This window comes from Nomascus leucogenys, chromosome 7b (genome assembly GCF_006542625.1).
Source record: "Nomascus leucogenys isolate Asia chromosome 7b, Asia_NLE_v1, whole genome shotgun sequence".
NCBI classification, from domain to species: domain Eukaryota; kingdom Metazoa; phylum Chordata; class Mammalia; order Primates; family Hylobatidae; genus Nomascus; species Nomascus leucogenys.
This window is the reverse complement of record NC_044387.1, coordinates 56,501,776-56,520,192: the sequence shown is the minus strand read 5'-3', so window position 1 is coordinate 56,520,192 and position 18,417 is coordinate 56,501,776. Positions and strand designations below refer to the sequence as shown.

At 56.0% G+C, this 18,417-nt stretch overlaps 1 protein-coding gene across 6 annotated transcripts in view; it reads right to left on the bottom strand.

Moving 5' to 3' along the window:
- Positions 1 to 17,590, bottom strand: part of EMID1 (EMI domain containing 1) — a 54,442-nt gene extending 36,852 nt beyond the window's left edge. For all 6 annotated transcript variants that reach the window (XM_030816030.1, XM_030816029.1, XM_030816032.1 and 3 more), the window contains exons 1-3: positions 17,362 to 17,590; positions 8,466 to 8,579; positions 7,870 to 7,973 (exon numbers count right to left, since the gene is read on the bottom strand). In XM_030816030.1, coding sequence (XP_030671890.1) covers positions 7,870 to 7,973; positions 8,466 to 8,579; positions 17,362 to 17,462 — 319 coding nt within the window. In that variant the 5' untranslated portion in view covers positions 17,463 to 17,590. The remainder of the gene's footprint in view (positions 1 to 7,869; positions 7,974 to 8,465; positions 8,580 to 17,361) is intronic.
- Positions 17,591 to 18,417: the final 827 nt, after the last annotated feature.

Sequence of the window (18,417 nt, the reverse complement as noted above, 5' to 3'; positions counted from 1 at the left end):
AGGTGGAGATGTGATGTCATTTTAGTACTCTTTTCGGGAAGTTGACCAAAAGAAGCGGCCATCTCTTGCAACCTGGGGATGTTTGAGTTTCCTCTGTGATGAAGCTTTGGCTGCTCCCCCCACCTGCTTCTGCCCTCCCCTCTACTCTGCTGTTGTTTTCTTTTTTTTTTTTTTTTCTATTGCATTATCTACCTTCTAGCGTGTTATTAACTGCTACAGTTTCCCAGGCCACTGCCTGGCATCTGGCCTCCTGGCTGGAACATCAGCCCCACCAGGGCAGGGACCTTGTCTGTCTTGTGCTCGGCCTACAAAAGCGCCCAGCACCCAGTAGGACCTCATGGGCCTCATGTATAAAACTTTTTTTTTTTTTTTTTTTGAGACGGAGTCTCGCTCTGTCACCCAGGCTGGAATGCAGTGGTGCAATCTCGGCTCACTGCAACCTCCGCCTCCTGGGTTCACGCGATTCTCCTGCCTCAGCCTCCTGAGTAGTTGGGACAACAGGAGCATGCCACCACACCCAGCTAATTTTTGATGTTTTTAGTAGAGGTGGGGTTTCACCATATTAGCCAGGATGGTCTCCATCTCCCGACCTCGTGATCCACCCGCCTTGGCCTCCCAAAGTGCTGGGATTACAGGCATGAGCCACCGCGCCTGGCCATGTACAAAACTTTTGTTGATGAATACATGAATCACCAACTGAAAATAAATTTTGAGTAAGCAAGCCAAATATAAGGCAGACACAACTGTCTTAAAAGTCAACATAGGCCGGGCACAGTGGCTCACGCCTGTAATCCCAGCACTTTGGGAAGCTGAGGCGGGTGGATCAGCTGAGCTCAGGAGTTCGAGACCAGCCTGGCCAACATGGCGAAACACTGTCTCTACTAAAAATACAAAAATTAGCTGGGGGTGGTGGTGCGTGCATGTAATCCCAGCTACTTGGGAGGCTGAGGCAGGAGAATCGCTTGAACCTGGGAGTGGAGGTTGCAGTGAGCTGAAATTGCACCACTGCACTACAGCCTGGGCGATAAAGTGAGACTCCTCTAAAAAAAACAAACAAAAAAAAGGCAGCATAAATGGGCCAGAAGCAGTGGCTCACACCTGTAATCCCAGCACTTTGGGAGGCTAAAGTGGGCAGATTGCTTGAGCCCAGGAGTTTCAGACCAGCCTGGGTAACATGGCAAAACTTTGTCTCTACAAAAAATTTAAAAATTAGCTGGGTGTGGTGGTGCATGCCTGTAGTCCCAGCTACTTGGGAGACTGATACGGGAGGATAGCTTGAACTTGGAAGGTCGAGGTTGCAGTGAGCTGTGATTGTGCCACTGCACTGAAACAGTGAGACCCTATCTAAAAAAATAATAAAATCAGCATAAATGTTTTAATGTCACACTAGAGTGTCCCTGAGTTATTAATCTGTAAACTTGTGGCTGGAAATTCTTTTTCAACCAGTTTCTTTTCGATGTTTCTCCAGGGGCCAGAAAGAATTAGAAAAACAAATAAAAACATGGTCTGACCAGCAGCACAGACATCAAATGTTCAAAGTAATTGCAAATTTAAATTAAAAAAAGAAAAGAGTTTAAAGAAATAACTGTTCAAAAGACCAGAAAATGTTGGCTTTGGATATAAGATTCACAAAAAGTTATCCAAAAACTCCCCCAAAATTCTGAGAAATGGACAGAAACATTTTAAGGGATGTAGCAGGTTGTAAAACGACCCTGTAGCACACAAAATTCCAGTAAGGAAGAAGCCACAGGTTGTGGGGAGATCTGCTGTTGGACAAAAATGTCATATCCCGGCCGGGCGCGGTGGCTTACGCCTGTAATCCCAGCACTTTGGGAGGCCGAGGCGAGCAGATCACGAGGTCAGGAGATCGAGACCATCCTGGCTAACACAGTGAAACCCTGTCTCTACTAAAAATACAAAAAATTAGCTGGGTGTGGTGGTAGACGCCTGTAGTCCCAGCTACTTGGGAGGCTGAGGCAGAAGAATGGCGTGAACCCAGGAGGCGGAGCTTGCAGTGAGCTGAGATCGCGCCACTGCACTCCAGCCTGGGAGACAGAGTGAGACTCCTTCTCAAAAAAACAAAACAAAACAAAACAAAACAAATGTCATATCCCTCCCACTGGTGTTTGGTCAAAGGCCCTGAAACAGGCCCCCGTGAGCTGAGACCCTCCTCTTCTCAGCCTGGTGGTCCCTTCTGAAGGGTTCCTCCCTAGCCTCAACCTTGTCCTCCCAGGGAGGCCCTGAAGGCTGGTCCCAGGACCACAAACCCCAGCTCCACTCTGGGAGCCTGACTGTGGGCCACTTCCCACCATCTGGGAGGTCCTCACATGCCCTACACACACACACACACACACACGCATGCACGCACGCACGCACGTTCCCACCCCATGCCCTCCCCTAATCTCTACAGCTGCTGCACCCATGTCACCTCCTCCAGGAAGCCTTCCCAAACAGGCCAGTACACCTACCAGTGTCAAAGCCCCCTCGAAGCTCATCACTCCCTGTCTTGACCTCCACGTCTTGACCTCCACAAGGCCAGCGCTGTCTGTAGTTTCTAGCCCTGGGCCCCATAAGCGGCTCTTCTTCCCTCTGCCCAGTGCCACGCCTGAGCTAAGCTTTGTGCCCCTTCTCAGGACCCTCACGACACCTCATGACACAGAACACTGAGGTCCAGAGAGGAGAGGCTTCTGCTCTGTCCTTGCAGTGGGACGAGGGGAGCTGGGATTCCAATCTTGCCCTAAATTGGGGATTAGGGATGTGAAAAGTTGGGGATTAGGGATGTGAAAAGTTGGGGATTAGGGGTGTGAAAAGTTGGGGATTAGGGGTGTGAAAAGCTAGAGGTGTCCCTGGGATCCACCTTCATGACTTTCTCTCCTTGGAGAGGAGCCAAAGGAAGGGCTTCCTCGTTCACAACTGACCCCCCAGATCTGCTCTGCTTGGTTTAATAACCACAGGCCATAGGGAGGCAGCCTTCCCAGCCCCAGTCCTAGTCTCCTGCAAGGAATTTACTTTGCAAATGTAAATATTTGCTTCCAGTGGCCAGAGCCAGGGGTTAGGGTCAGAGCTGGGGCTGGGAGCTCCAAGAACCCTCCAGCCCAATCAGGAGCCTCCGGGAAGGCTTAGTCTATGTCTGGCCTGGCCTCCTCTTCAGGGTAGGCAAAGTTCCTATTCAATTCCTGTGCACTCACTTTATATGTGGCCCGTGCCAGGCACTGGGGATGTGGGAGTAATGGTGGCAGGATGGGGGTCAACCTAGCCAGGTGGGAGCACCCAGTGGGTTGCAGGCAGAGCAGCGACTTGCCGGCCACTGCCAAGGCCGTGTATGGGAGACAAAGCCGGTGTGGGCAGGGGTTCCAAACAGAGGGAGGGTGAGGTTCAGGGGATGCAGGCAGGGGCTGAGAGTGTGGAGGAGGCAGCCATTGTTGGCTGGGCATGCAGGATGGGCTGGCAGGAGGTGGGGGTTGCTGGGACTCCCAGGAGTGGGGGTAGCTGGGTGGTGGATGTAGGTGGATTTGCAATGTTTAGCCCTTGGATTCTGAATCTGCAAAGTAAAGCTCAGACTTAGCACCATACCTGGAGCCTGGTTAGGATGAAAGAGATGTGTGTGGAGAGTGCCCAGCCCTGGATGGTAGAAGAGACCAAGGAGCCCAGGAAGGGCCTGGGCTAGAACCTCAGTCTGTTTTTAGGCTATTTTAAAATTTTATTTTTAGAGACAGGATCTTGCTCTGTCACCTAAGCTGGAGTGCAGTGGCAGGATCACAGCTCACTGCAGACCTGAACTCCTGGGCTCAAGCAATCCTCCTGCCTCAGCCTCCCGAGTAGCCAGGACTACAGGTGTGCACCACCATGCCCAGCTAATTTTTTAACTTTTTTTTTGAGATAGGGTCTTGCTATGTTGCCCAGGCTAGTCTTGAACTTCTGGCCTCAAGCAATCCTCCTGCCTTGGCCTCCCAAAGTGCTCGGATTACAGGTGTGAGCCACTGTGTGGCCTGTTCTTAGGCTATTTTGCAGTCGACCTCGGGCAAGTGTCCTCTCTCTGGTTCCTCTTCTTGGAAGACAAGGGCTGTGAGGAACCATGGATGGGGAAGGAATACGTATGCTGGGGACAATGGGACCTATGAGCGGGAAGCAGAGGCAGCCCAGCTCCAGGGGGCCCATGGGGAGGGGAGGGGAGGGAGCCCCTGCCTCTCTATCTTTCTATCTAGGAGGAGCTGGGGCTGAGACTGGCTTCCGCCAGCCTCACAGCATCCCAGCTGTCCGAACACGCTCCCGGGGACATCCTCAGCCAGCACTGCTGCAGGGGAAAGACCCCTGACTGAGTCAGACTGACCGGGTTTGAGCCCTGCTCCTCAGCTCACAGGCTGCTCCCCTGGACAAGGCATTCCCCTCTCTGAGCCTCAGTTTCTGCATCTGGGCCTTCTGTACCATTACTTGATGGCTCCTGCAGGGGGTATGCCTTGTAGCGCCCAGCATGGAGGACGGTGGCAGCTTTCCTTCCCCTTGTCCTGATTATTGCAGGAGGATGCCACAGAACTCAGGTCGGCACCCTGGGGAGAAACCTGGCGACAATACTTGCTTGCTGTGTGACCTTATGTGAGACCCACACCCTCTCTGAGCTTCACTTTCACCATCTGGACAGTGGGGCTGATCTGTCTGCAGGAAGTCTCAAGAGGCAGAGTGACAAGGGGTTTACTGCAGCAGCCCCACTGTCAGCAGAGCCCACTGGCCCAGGCACTCAGGGGGTCTGGCCCAGGCATTCAGGGGGTCAGGCCCAGGCCCAGAAAAGGTGACTGTGGGGCTCGTCCCGCCCTCCTGACATGGCCCTGGCATTGCGCCCACCCCTCCCTGGCCCACTTGGTGCATTCTGGCCTTGGTTCTTCCTCACCCATTGTTTCTGATAAGCCCTATTGTTTCTGATGAGAGGCGGCCAGGTGACCCCTTGGCCAGCCCCACCTCCTGAGGCCTGGGGGCACAGAAGCTTGCTCAGACAGGTCCCAATCCTGGCTCTCACCTGCTGAGTGACCTCGGGCCAGTCCCATTACCTCTCTGAGCCTCAGTTTCTCCATCTGTAAAATGGAGCCCATTCTAGCCCCTTCTCCACAGGTTGCCATGGACATCAAATGAGACAATCCTCATTTGTCACAAAGTGAACATCCCCATTCTGCAGAAAACCAGGGCCCAGCGCCGTGAAGTCCTTTACTAGAGCCCACCAGCCTCACAGAGACTCAAGGTCCGTTTCTTGAGCAGCTGACTGTGAAATGGGGTCTCAGAGGCGGGAGGCAGGGCTGTGTCTGCCAGGTCGCCATGGAATCCCCAGCGTGGGGTAGGTGGTGGGGGAGCAGGATGGGAGAGGAAGACATTTGTGGAGCATCTACCATGAGCCAAGCGTGAGTGCTACTTCTTCATGCTGGGTGACTTCCAGATAAAGCCAAGGTTCAGAGAGGAGAAGTGACTTGCCCCAAGTCACACAGCAGAGTGCAGCTGATTTAGGGCTGGATTCCAGAATGGCAGGTGTTCCCTCTCCTCCTTTGGCCCACCCCAGGCTGCCCTGGGACCTGTTGGCCTTGGTGATGCAGCTCCAGGGCTCGAGGGTCAAGAGACAGCACTGGGCAAGTGACAAAAGTGGGCAGCAGCAGGAGAAGCAGCTTGGGAGCCCAGCCTGAACCCAACTGTGGGAGGAAGGAAAGAGACCAGGGTCCCCTGGCAATGTCCCTATGCCTCTCTGCTCCCCATTCCTAGGACCCCCGCAGAGTTTTCTGGAATAGTGGATGCATCCACTCACTCACCTCCCTTTCCTCCACAGGCTCCAACACTTCATCCTAGCAATAGCCAGGGAGGCAGACTCTTATCATCCTGCCCATTTCCCAGGTGAGGACACTGAGGCTGAATGTGGAGGAGCCCGGGCTGCTGCAGGCACACACAGCAGCTTGGTGCCTTTTAGTGACGGTGCCTTTCCCTCCGAGTGGGCAGGAGAAGAATGCCGCCTGGAGTGCAGCACCCTCAAGCCCAGGGCCCTTGCACAATGACTTGCACAAGCACGGGAAGTCCCCGGCCCAAGGCCATGCAGCTGGTGTGCGGCAGAGCTGGCCCGGCCCAGGAAGCCTCAGATATCCCATACCCACGCTGGGACCTGAAGGCCCCACAGAGGGAACTGGCCTGGCTCCATTGCCTGGCTCATGCCCCTGCTTTAGCATCAGCAGAGCCCCCAGCCCTTGGCCTGGCTCCTGGACTCACGGCCTCCAGCAGCTAGATTCAAGGGCATGGGTGCTGTCCCCACCTGTCCTCTCCCTCACCCGCTCCTTGAAGGCCCCAGAGACCAGGAAGGTCTGCCCTTGGGAGGGGAGCCAGGGACAGAATGGCCTTTGTCTGGGGAGGCCCTGCCTGGGACCAGGCAGCCCCCATGCCCTGGGGATTTGGCCCTCTCCTCCACAGCTCCTCTGTGGTCTCCTTGGCAGCCCCCCCTCCTGGCTGGCTCTCCTGCCCCTCGGCCCCACCTGCCTTCCCCTCTCCCTCCCACCAGTGACAAGAGGGTGCTGTTCCTGGCTCGCCTTCAAACGTCTGTCCACCCGCTCCAGCCTCCCACACCGGCCCTTGTGGCTGCCTCTCTGCAGGGGTGTTTGGCATGGGGCGTCTCGGCTCTCCCTCTAGCCACCCAGTTTCTCCCCGGCCTCACTGGGTACTCCTCTACCCCATGTCAGAACCTGCCAGACCCCTCCCCACTGCGTGGTGAGTTCTGAACCCCATCCCCATGGCTGTGTGCCTCTGGGCACTCCACTCCACCTCACTGGGCCTCAGTCACCCTATCTGTGAACTGGGCTGTTGAGGGTCCCCGGGAGGTGAAGTGTGCAAATCTCCCAAGAAACACCTGTGAGCCGTGGCTTCTGGAAGCACCATGTTCCTTTGAGTCAGAGGCTACATTTTCGCACATTTGTGTTTCTGGAATTGGGGTATGTCCTGAGACTGATGTTCACGTTCATGTGCTGCTTTGGGGGCCCTGAATTCTTCTGTCCCTTGAGCTGTCTCTGAGCCTGGTTCTCAGGATGGTTCTGGGCCAGCCCGTCCTCTTTAGCACCATGCTTGGAAACACAGCTCTTGGTGTCCAAAAATCTGCTGCTCATGGGTTCAGCCAGGCAGTGAGGATGGGAGGGGCCTGGGCTGCTCAGCAGAGGGGCAGGTGCCTGGAGGAGAGGAGAGGGTTCTGCAGGGGAGAGTGTGGCCAGGCTCCTGGGAGGCCCAGGCTGCCTCCTCTGTGCCCCTGCAGGGTGCTCAGCCCTGAGCCACCCAGAGGTACACACAGTGAAGCCAGGTGGGGTGAGAGAAGTCCCTGAGCCTGGGGACATGCTCCGCACACAAGGGCCCAGCCGGGCCCTCCCATCCCTGGAGCCCAGGGATGGGGGGCGGGGAGTACAGCCTGGCAGACAGACAGAGGTGTGTGCCCCTCCCCTTCCTGAGCCTCGGTTTCCTCATCTGCAGGATAGGTAAAACCATTCTTACCTCTCTGACCCATGAACTGACTAAAATGGTTCTTTGCTTCCCTGTAATGTCTGTTATCGTGTCATACAGAAATGTCTGGATGGGTTTTCCCCGAGTGTGGAGGAAAGACTTAGGATGGCATGACTTAAAATGTGAGCTATGCAGCATGTATAATATTCTTCTGGGGGTCCTGAGAGTCTCCCAAGAGGCAAGCGGTCACCGTGGGGGGCAGGGGGGACAACAAGCACTGACTGTGTCTGAGCCAGGCTCTGTGCAGCTGGCCCCAGCAGGCACGGTACTGTGCATGACTGTCTAACAGTTCACGGCTCCATGCACCTGCAGGGAGGCACCTGGCCTGCTGTCGCGGGGCTCCGGGAGCCAGCCAGGCAGTCCTACCTTCCTCGCAGCTCGCTCCCGAGTGCCCAGGGCAGCACCTCCACTCACGGGCGGTCACTATCTTGTACATCACCTTGTATGTGGGTCTCACCACAGTTCTGTAGCTGAAAGAGTCCCCAGGTGGCCCAGCTGAGACAGGGTCCTCCATGACCTCTCCCACTGCCCTGGACACCCATGGGGACAAACCCAGAGCTTCCAGGATCCTCTGCTGCCTCCAGGTCCCTTTGGAGGCTCTCTCCTCCTATATTTTGGGATTCAGCCCTTCTGTCCCGCCCTCCGACCTTGCCACAGGGATTGGAGATTGGATACCAGCTGGACAGGAAGACCCTGCAGACTGGGCTGGCCTGAGCCCAGCAGTGAATACTCACTGAGTAAAGGAATGCAGGCAAATGGTGTATCCCTCCCTCAGGAAGCCCTCCAGGTGCTTGAACAGCACAGCGGATAGGCTGAGAATGGTGTCGGCTGATGCTGCCTTCGCTCCGCCTACCCGGGGGTCCAGTCTTCCCCCACACTCCCCATGCAGTCTCACAACCAGGCCTTTGCCCAAACTGTGCCTCCACTTGGAATGCCATCAGCTCCTTCTCCACCTCATTTACCTGCTCCCCGGACAGCTCATGGGCCAGGGGCAGTTCTGCAGCACTCGCTGAAGGTAGGTGCCATTCTGCACATGGCATGAGATGGTGCGGGTCACCACATAGGAGCACCAGTTCCTGAAACAGACCCAAAGAGAGGAAACTCAGGTACCATGCGGGGTCCCCTGCCAGGGACTCCGGGAGGATGAGTGAGGACGTCCGTGTTCTCTTCAAGAGCCCTGAATCCCCAGGCAGCGAGAACCCCTGAGCTTGCAAAGTCATTTGGGCCCAAATGGCCGGTGGGAGTCTCCGTGGCTGAGGGGTGAATGCCACGGCCCTGGGGGTGGGGCTGTGCAGAAAGCTCTCGGTAGGTCTTGAGGAATGAACAGCAGGGGAAAGACGGAAGCGGGCCATCTTCCCCTGAGCTCTCCCTCCCCAACTTCTCTCCTCTCCAACTTTGACCCATCCAGGCCATCATCAGTGCCTGGCTCTTGCCTGGACAACTGCAGTGAGTGGCCTCTCCATCTGCCCCTCAGTCCCTCCCTAGAGGGAGTGTCACAGAATGGAAACCTGCCTATATCCTTGCCTTGCCTACCCAACTCCCCAACCCTCAGGATCTCCTGTACCCAAACCTGCCCCAGGCCTTTGCTGGTGCTGGGCCCTCTGCCTGGAGTGCCCTTCCTCCGCTTCTCCCCATGGCGCCTCCTACCTTCAAAGCCCAGATGTGACGTGGCCTATTCCCTCCATCCTTTCCCATCTCCACCCTGACCCGAGCAGTTCTGATGGTGCCCTGCCCTGGTTCCCGCAGCATCTGCACACCTGTCACGCTGAATTAAGCTGTCAATTTGTGCCTGTCCCCTCCGCCAGCATGCAAGAGGAGAGGCCCTGTCTCACTCATACCCATGTCCCCTCTGTGGGATGGCTGGGATGTGTAATAAATGCCCCAAGCCCAGAGGACTGACTTCTCCAAACACCAACTAATAATCAGAGTGCACTGCACATATTGAGCACTTATTGTATGCTAAGGGTATTTACACTATCCTCTAATGGTGAGTGAGGAAGGTACCCCCACCCTGTTTTTACAGAGGGGAAACTGAGGCTTGGGGAGGTGAAGACAACTGCTCATGTCAGCTGGTGCATGGAGGAGCCAGATTTGAACACAGCAATGTGGATGGCCTAGCCCAGCCTCTGACTCCATCCCAGAGCCTCAGCTCCCGTCTTCTCCTCGTCTCCTTGAGCCACGGTCTGTGGCTCTCTGAACGCCCCGGCCTGGGAACCTGCTGACCCCAGGCTTGAGGGCAGGAAGAAAGTCTGGGAGGGGTGGGGGACCCAGGCTGAGAAGGGTCACCTGAAACCATCCCTCCTTCCCCAGCCCCTGCAAAAAGCACAGGGCCTGTGACCCTGTGCAGGGCTGAGGGCTGCTGAGCACCTGGAATGTCCCGGCTGTCACAGAGACTCCCATGCCGACCACAGTGCGGCCCCCACTCGCTGCAGCCCTGCCCCCACCCCAGACCACCAGAAGGAGAAACTCCTGGACCAGGACGAGGCAACTAACTCAATTTAGGGCCCTGTGGAATTCCCTTCATCTTTCTGTGCCACACCAGAATCAGTGCTGGAAGAGGAAACAACCTAGGTACAGTCCTGGAGGTGGGAAGGCTGGGAGAAGGGATGGTTCAGTTTGGCCCATGAAGCAGGAGAAGCTCAACTGAGCCCTCGGCCAGCCATCCTATGCAGAGGTGACAGGTGCCTGCCACAGCACCATCAGAAATGGCACAAGACTGGGAACAGCCTAAACAGCTATGGAGCCACCAGACACAGGAAACCAGATGCTGTGACAAAGCCCGAGGTCTCCGCGTGCTGACCTGAGACCCAGCTATCACACCTAGTTACAGGGAGAAAAAAAGCAGACAAAGACTAATGGATATATAGTGATTGCATTTCTATTACATTAAGAGAGAGACAGAACGTCAACTATTTACACGTGCGTGCACATGTACAGATATGTGCATATAAAGTAAGAAAAAAATGACACTCTTTTCTCAGACTGCCACCTCTGGGAGCAAGGAGGACTTTCCATCTGCTCCGTCTACTACACGAACAGTAGCTATGTTTATCATGCTTGCTGCACACCAGGAGCTGTGCCCAGAGCCTTCCACGTGTTCGCTCAGTTGAATTCTCACACTCTATTAAAAAGCCACTTCAGTCCGGGCACGGTAGCTCACGCCTGTAATCCCACCACTCTGGCAGGCCGAGATGGGTGGATCACCTGAGCTCAGGAGTTCGAGACCAGCCTGGGCAACATGGTGAAACCCTGTCTCTACTAAAAATACAAAAAATTAGCTGAGTGTGATGGTGGGAGCCTGTAATCCCAGCTACTCAGGAGGCTGAAGCAGGAGAATTGCTTGAATCTGGGAGGCAGAGGTGGCAGTGAGCTGAGATTGCACCATTGCATTCCAGCCTGGGCAACAGAGTGAGACTCCATATCAAAAAAAAAAAAAAAAAAGCCACTTTACAGATGGGAAGACTGAGATTCTGGGGTCCAGGACGTGCCCCAGGCACCCATGATAGGTGGCACAGTCAGGGTTGGAACTCAAGTCCCTCTGGCTCCAGAGCTTGCACTTTCAATCCTAGGCTAGAAGTGTTTCTCCTAATGAGTAGGTGAAGATTTCAGCTCTTTTGGAGGCTGAGGCAAGGAGGATCACTTGAGGCCAAGAGTTCAAGACCAGCCGGGGCAACATGGTGAGAACCCCATCTCTATAAAAAAAATTTTAATTAAAAAAAAAAGGTCAGGTGCAGTGGCTTACGCCTGTAATCCCAGCACTTTGGCAGGCCAAGGCAGGTGGATCATTTGAAGATCAGGAGTTCAAGACCAGCCTGGGCAACATGGCAAAACCTCATCTCTACTAAAAATACAAAAATTAGCTGGGCGTGGTGGTGTGCGCCTGTAATCCCAGCTACTTAGGAGGCTGAAGCAGGAGAATCGTTCGAACCTGAGAGGCAGAGGTTGCAGTGAGCCCAGATCGTGCCACTGCACTCCTGGGCGGCAGAGCGAAACTCTGTCTCAAAACAAAAAAAAACCCAGAGGTGTGGTTTTGAACCTGTTAGGGTTGAATATGGAGAGTAGGGGCATAAGCCCCTTTAGAAAATTGCTGTGAATCGTGGCTTATCTCCAGAAATATTCATAAAACTTGGTGTACAGGTTAAGGGGGTTCAGAGGCTCCTTGAAGCCTATGTGACACTCACCAGGCTGGCCCAGGGGCTTCGTGAGTGAAGAAGGGAGGGAGGAAGAGGACAATCTGGGCAGAGGACAGTCGGAAGCTCTCGAGACAGGAAAGGGCCCCTGGACACAGAATGATACACTATGCCAATGAGCAGATGCAAACACACAGTGCCTGCACACGCAAATGCACGCACACACATGCACGCACAGGCACACAGGGGCAAATATGCATGGCAGTGAGCACGTGCACACAGACACACATAGGCATATGTACACACAATGCATGGACACACGTGCTCATGCACATGCACACAGATCCACACAAACACATAGACACACACACACACACATGCACACACAGGCACACAGGGCAAATATGCATTGCAGTGAGTACATGCACACAGACACACACAGGCATATGTACACACAATGCATGGACACACGGGCCTCCATGTGCACACACAGATCCACATAAACACACCGCTACATACATGCACACAAATGCACACAGACAGGCTAAGGCAAATCCAGCAGGACACTTAATCACAGAAATGACCGTCCTCCCTGCACACAAGTCCATACCTGCAGAAACAGGGCTCTGTGCCCTCACACATTCACATACACACACTCATCGGCTCTGTCACATGGACATAGACAGACCAAAGCAGGCCCAGAGGGGCACACAGTCACAGTCAAACCTTCTCCCCGCAAATGCGTCCACACTTGCACACACACTGACACACCTGCACACGCACACACACACGCATGCCCTCTCGCATGGACGCAGATAGGCTGAAGTTGTGATCTCTGGACATGTCCACACAGGGCCCCACAGTGCTCTCATTCATGTACACCCATGCACACGCAGGCACATGTGTACACACACACACACTTCTCACATGTACACAAACAGGTGAAGGCAGGCCCAGCAGGGCACTGTTGACCATCTTCTCACACATATCTATATAGGCACGCACAGAGCCATCTGCCCTCACACACACACATGTGGACAACAGCCCTCACATGCCCAGCCCCCAGACTAGGCCGGGAGAGGTGGGCCTGTGATGGTCCACAATGGCCAGAGCTGTCCTTCTTTTTATCAGGGGGAAGCTAGAGAAAAAAAGTGTTTTTCCTTCTTCTTCCTTAATTAAAATCTCCACTATTGGTGCGTGCCTGTAGTCACAGCTACTTGGGAGGTTGAGGTGAGAGGATCGCTTCAGCTCAGGAGTTTGAGGCTACAATGAGCTATAATCATGCCACTGCACTACAGCCTGGGCAATAGTGACACCTTGTCTCTCAAAAAAAATTCTTGGCCGGGCGCAGTGGCTCATGCCTGTAATCCCAACACTTTGGGAGGCTGAGGTGGGCGGATCACCTGAGGTCGGGAGTTCGAGACCAGCCTGACCAACATGGAGAAACCCCGTCTCTACTAAAAATACAAAATTAGCCGGGCATGGTGGTGCATGCCTGTAATACCAGGCAGGAGAATCGCTTGAACCCAGGAGGCAGAGGTTGCGGTGAGCCAAGATCGTGCCATTGCACTCCCGCCTGGGCAACAGGAGCAAAACTCCGTCTCAAAAAAAAAATTTGCCATGTGGGTCCCTGCCTGGTTGCCACAATCTGGACTGTGCTTGAATCCTCTCCTTAGGAGACATGGAGCTGGTGGCCGGCTAGCCAGACCTTTTGGACAGGAGAGGACACTCATGCCAGGTGGAGTTCAAGTTTAGTCCCTTGCCCCCTCCACCTGGGGATCACTAATAATTACCCCATCCCCCACCTTGAGGACCCCAGCCCCAGGACTCCTAGCATCAGCCCGAGCTCCTCCACAGGGTCCCAGCCTGGCCCTGCCACCCTCCTGCACCTCTATCCACCTTCCAGGGATAGCAGGAGGCTCTTTCTAAAGTGCAGACCTAATGTTGCCACCACCCACTATGGAGTCTGCAGCCCACCATGACTCCCTATAGCCCTGCAAGCGCTGCCCTTCACTTTTTATTCTGCTCGCCTCTCCTGCACACTCATGCAGCCCCTTCTCCCACCTCTGATCTTAGCATATGAAGATCCCTCTGCCTGGAAAGCCCCTCCCTCTTGCTCCAGCCAACTCTTATTCATCCTTTGGGTCTCAGCCCTCAGGCCCAGACAGGGGTTGGGCATCACCCATTAGCCACTCACAGTAGCCCTGGGCTTTACTCACTCACACAGGTGCTGGAGGAGGGCATGAGCTGGGACCAAGTTTGTGTAGGGCTCAGCCTGAGGACGCTCAGCGAGGTTTGTTGAATGACTGAATGATGGAGAACAGGCAGCAGCTCCGGGCAGAGGAGCTGGGACCCGAGGTTTCCACACATGAAGGGACCCATCCCCATGTGCTCCATCCCCGCAGCCCCTGGGGGCTTCCTTCCCTGGGGTGTGGTCATTGATAAGCTGCCCAAGAGCTGGATGAGGCTGGGCAGTGGGGCGGGTGAGGGCAGGGGCTGGGAAGAGGCGGCATTTCCCTCCTGGGCCCAACACTTCTGCCCACTCAGAACCTTCAGGCCCCCAGAGGCCTCCAGGAGGGGAGAAACAGGCCAGACCAGCTCAGCCTGGCACCGGCCACCCCCACAAGGGCCCCCCACCTACACCCACACTCTACCCCCTGCCACGAGGGGCCCAGGGGACTTTGTCTCTGTAGGGCCCAGGGCTGTGATCCGGAACAGTGATAGGGGCTAATTGCAGGAGGCAGCCAAGCGGGCCCGGGGCCAAGAGCTGTGATGAAAAGGAGAAGAAAGAAAGGACCGGGTGGGCGGGGGTGGTATGATGAGAGCCAGAGCCCCACAGTGGGGGCGAAGTTCCAGCCCTGGCTCTGCTGCTTCCTACACTGGTGACCTTGGACAAGGCCCTGACCCTCTCTGGACCTCATTTTGTCCGTCTGCAAATAGGGACAGCAGAATTTCCTCCAGCGGGGGAAGCTTCACTCAAAGCCCTTAGCACAGCGCTAACAGCTATTGTTCATTCCTGTTCCTGGACTGAGGGGCTCAGGCCCAGACACGGGCCCCACACCCAGCAGCTGTGGTCCAGGGGCTTCCCTAGGGATTGGGGACACCAGCACAGTACCTTCTTCACAAGGTCTTCCCCTTGGAATAGGGATTATCAGGTTCTGCATTTTACAGAGGGGGAAACTGAGGCTCCAAGAGAAAGCACCTACCCAGGTCACCCCTGTGGGCATCAGCTGGGATTGGAGCCCCCTAGAGAGAGGCTGGGGCAGATCCCCTCCATTTGAGAGCCCTCCATTCTCCCTGATCCTAGGATTTGCCGGAAGGAAGCCGCTGCTGTAGGGGCGAGAGATCTGGGCTGGTGAAGGCTTGAACTCTCAGCTGAAACGCTGAGATGAGTGGTTAAAGGAAGTGGACTCCAGGCTTAGAAGGACCTCAGCAGGGCAGGAAGCAGCCCCAGGGGCAGGGACAAGCCAAGGCAGCTCTGCATAGCCCTTGGGCACCCTGGTTCCAGGGGTCTCCATGTGTCACCACATTCCTGAGGCTGGGGGCGGCCCCCTGGATGCCTTCCCAGGCCACCCCTCCCCAGGACAAAGCCTCTTTTCTGCGTCTGGTCCCTTGGCTGCCAAGGGGTGCCTGGGGTGCTGGGGTGTGGGTGGCAGGAAGGTTGACAGGACATGACATCCCCATGCTGTCTCCAGCAACGTGGGGATGGGGCCACAAGTGGAGGTCCTGGTAGCCCACAGACTCCTCAAGCTCCAGATCCCTACCCCCATGTGACATGATTGATAGCAGGAACCACTGCAGGTGAGGCCCCGTGCTGGTCCTTCCCACGAGGAAAGAAGGAAACTGAGAGCAAAACTGAGACCCATGGCCAGGAAGTGACCCACTTGAGGTCACACATCAAGCCTGTAACAGCAAGGAATTCTGTCTCCATTCTGTCCAAGGCCGGAGCCCCTAACTCCTAATCATGACTACAAACCTTTCCTGGTGCCCTCAAGCTGACAACCTCTTTCTCTCTTCCAGGAAGGCTGCTGGGGAGAAAAAGCCACTGGATTTGGAAATTGGTCTGGATTGAGGTGCCACTTTTCCTCTGTAGGCCTCAGCCTCCTTATCTGTACAATGGGTGGAATAGTGTTGCCCACGGGGCTTTTGGGATGCTCAGGCTACTGTGATAGGCTTCTGTTGACACATGGAGTGACAGTCCCCAGTGACCACCAGATACCTGGTTATAGCCACCATCCTGCTCTCACCCAGGAGACCCTGGGAGGTGAGGAGCCCAGGCTGGGAAGCCCTGCCTTGAACTGGCTGCAGGGCAGTCTGGGCCTTAAGCTGTCGCCACCATCATCCTGAGCCTAACAGTGGGATTTCTGAGTTCACAGTCTCTGTCCTCTTAGCATCTGGGATCCTGGCGGCTCACATCCATGCTCTGGGCAGGTCAAGTTCCCTCTCTGAGCCTCATCTTCCTCCTCTATGAAACAGAATCATAAAAAGCATACCTCCAAGCAGCTGGGAAGATTCTGGAGCTGATGAATGCAGGTAATGGGGCCGACTCAGGCTAACTGTTGTCTGCACACAATATAGGTGGTGGCTGTAACATCTGCCACACGTCCACCCCTGTCTCAGACAACTGCTCTTCTGGCCTCTGATGCTTCAACCACCTCCATCCTCCAGCCCTGCCCATGTCAACCACTCTTGCTAGCCCAGCAGGGGCATGCTGGCCCCTGACCACTGGGAAAGGAGAATTTCTGAAAAGAATTAAAGAATTGAGGCCGTAGGGGGTAGGGGCCGCGCAGGCCTTTGAATGGGATGAAAAGGCCTGGAGAGGCCTGGCTACTCCACATTGTCTGCCTTGGACAACGGCGGCTGGCCTTTAAGAGGGGACCCTGGCTGGGGCTGCAGCCAGGACAGAGGCCAGGGCAGGTTCAAACACTGTCATCAAGGACAGAAAGGCAGATTTGCAACCCAGCTCTTCAGTGAATAGCCCATGAGTCTAAAAGATGATGCCAATTCCCTAGGGTCTCAGTTTGCTTAACCGTTGAATGAGGACAGCTTTCCCTACCTCATTCGGTCCTTGAAGGATTGATGAGGACACTATATATAATAATGGGCCCCACCATGTCAGGTTCCGGGAGCTCCTCCCTAAAGGCCAGCAGGGAGGAGATTCCTGGCCGCTAGGAGAGCAGAAGGAAGACCGTGCTCCCTCTTTTCTCTGTCCAAAATGCCAGGTCCCTGGGGAATCTCCGACATTGACCCATGGGCTGTGAGACTCCACCCTGGTCCCTCCTCCGAGGGAGATAAATAGCCTGGGTACAAAACAAACAAACAAACAAAAAACAAAACAAAACAAAAAACAGGAACAGGGAAAAGGGGAGAGACAGTCCACGAAGGGTCGGCTAGGGGGTGTCATAGGCCTTTCCCAAGTGCAGGGGGAGGGGCCCTAGGGACAGGGGGACAGAAGGGCTAGGGCTTCGCCCTCGTTGCGCCCCTTCCCCCTCCTCTCGGGCTCCTGGGTTGAAAGGGAGGGAGTAGGGGAGGCAGCCAGCTCCGACACATGGAGTAGGGGACCCCGCACTCGCGGGAGCCTCAGCCGGACCGCGGGATGGCCGTGTCCCTGCCCTCACCCGGGCTGGGGACTGGATCGCCCTCCCGATCCCGGCCCTTCCTGGAGGTGGTGGCGTGTGCGCGCCGGGACCCCGGGCCAGCGGGGTGCAAAGGCGCGGGGAGCTCTTACCTGCGTCCAGAGAACGGAGCTGCCCCGATGCTCCACGCAGCGCCGCCTCCCGGGAGCAGGAGCCCGAGGCAGAGCAGCGCCCAAGCCCACGGGCCGCCCATGCTGCACCAGGCGCCCTCCGCGCGCGGCCCCTCACGGTCGCCGCCCCCAGCCTGTCCTCCCCGCCCGCCTGCCCGCGCCGCCAGCCGCCCCGGACGCGCGGAGCCCGGTTTCCAGCTCCGCGGCCGGAGGGCGGGCAGGAGGCGGGCGGGGGCGGGGGCGCGCGCTCCCGGCCTCGCCCGGCCCCTCGGCGCGGCCCCCCGCCCCCTGCGCCGCCGCTGCCAACCCGGAAGGAGCCCGGGCGGCCAGGGCGCCCCCGCCAGGAGGCCCGCCAGGTGTCCACCTGAGCCCCACGCCCTGCGCCCTGCGCCGCGGGGCCCTTTTAGGGGCGGGGTGCCAGCTCCGAGGTGTCCTCCCAGGGGCTGTAGACTGGGAAACTGAGGCCCGGGCGACGGTCCCACACGCAGCTGGGACCCGAACCCACCTCACCTGAGCGAATGATATCGGGGACTCCTCCTTTTTCGACACCTTTGCGGGATCCAGCCCTCCAGGGAAAGCTTCCTGAGCAGTGCGCGCCATGTGTACTGGGCACCTCACCGCGGCCACTTCACATTCTATCTCAGGTGAATCTTCAAGCCACTCTGCTCGAACTGGGCACAATATCCCCATTTTACAGAAGAGAAAATGGAGGCCCAGGCACTCACAGTCTCCCTAGGAGGAGATCTGGGCTGACCCCATAAGTGCAGTGTCTGTTCTTATTCTCATTTTACAGGTGGAGAAACTGAGCCACAGAGAGGAGCTGTCATTTACCTAAAGCACCGTGGCAGGGATTTGGCAGAGCCAGGATTTGTACCCAGATCGCCTGACTTTGGAGAGTATCAGCTCTTAACCACAGCACTTTGGTCTATGCCTTGATTTCACCATATGTAACAAGGTAAGAATTGGTGTTGAGTGGTTTCTTCATCTGGGGTACATGGATGGGCTTCTGGAGGAATGGCTCCACATACCACAAAGGTA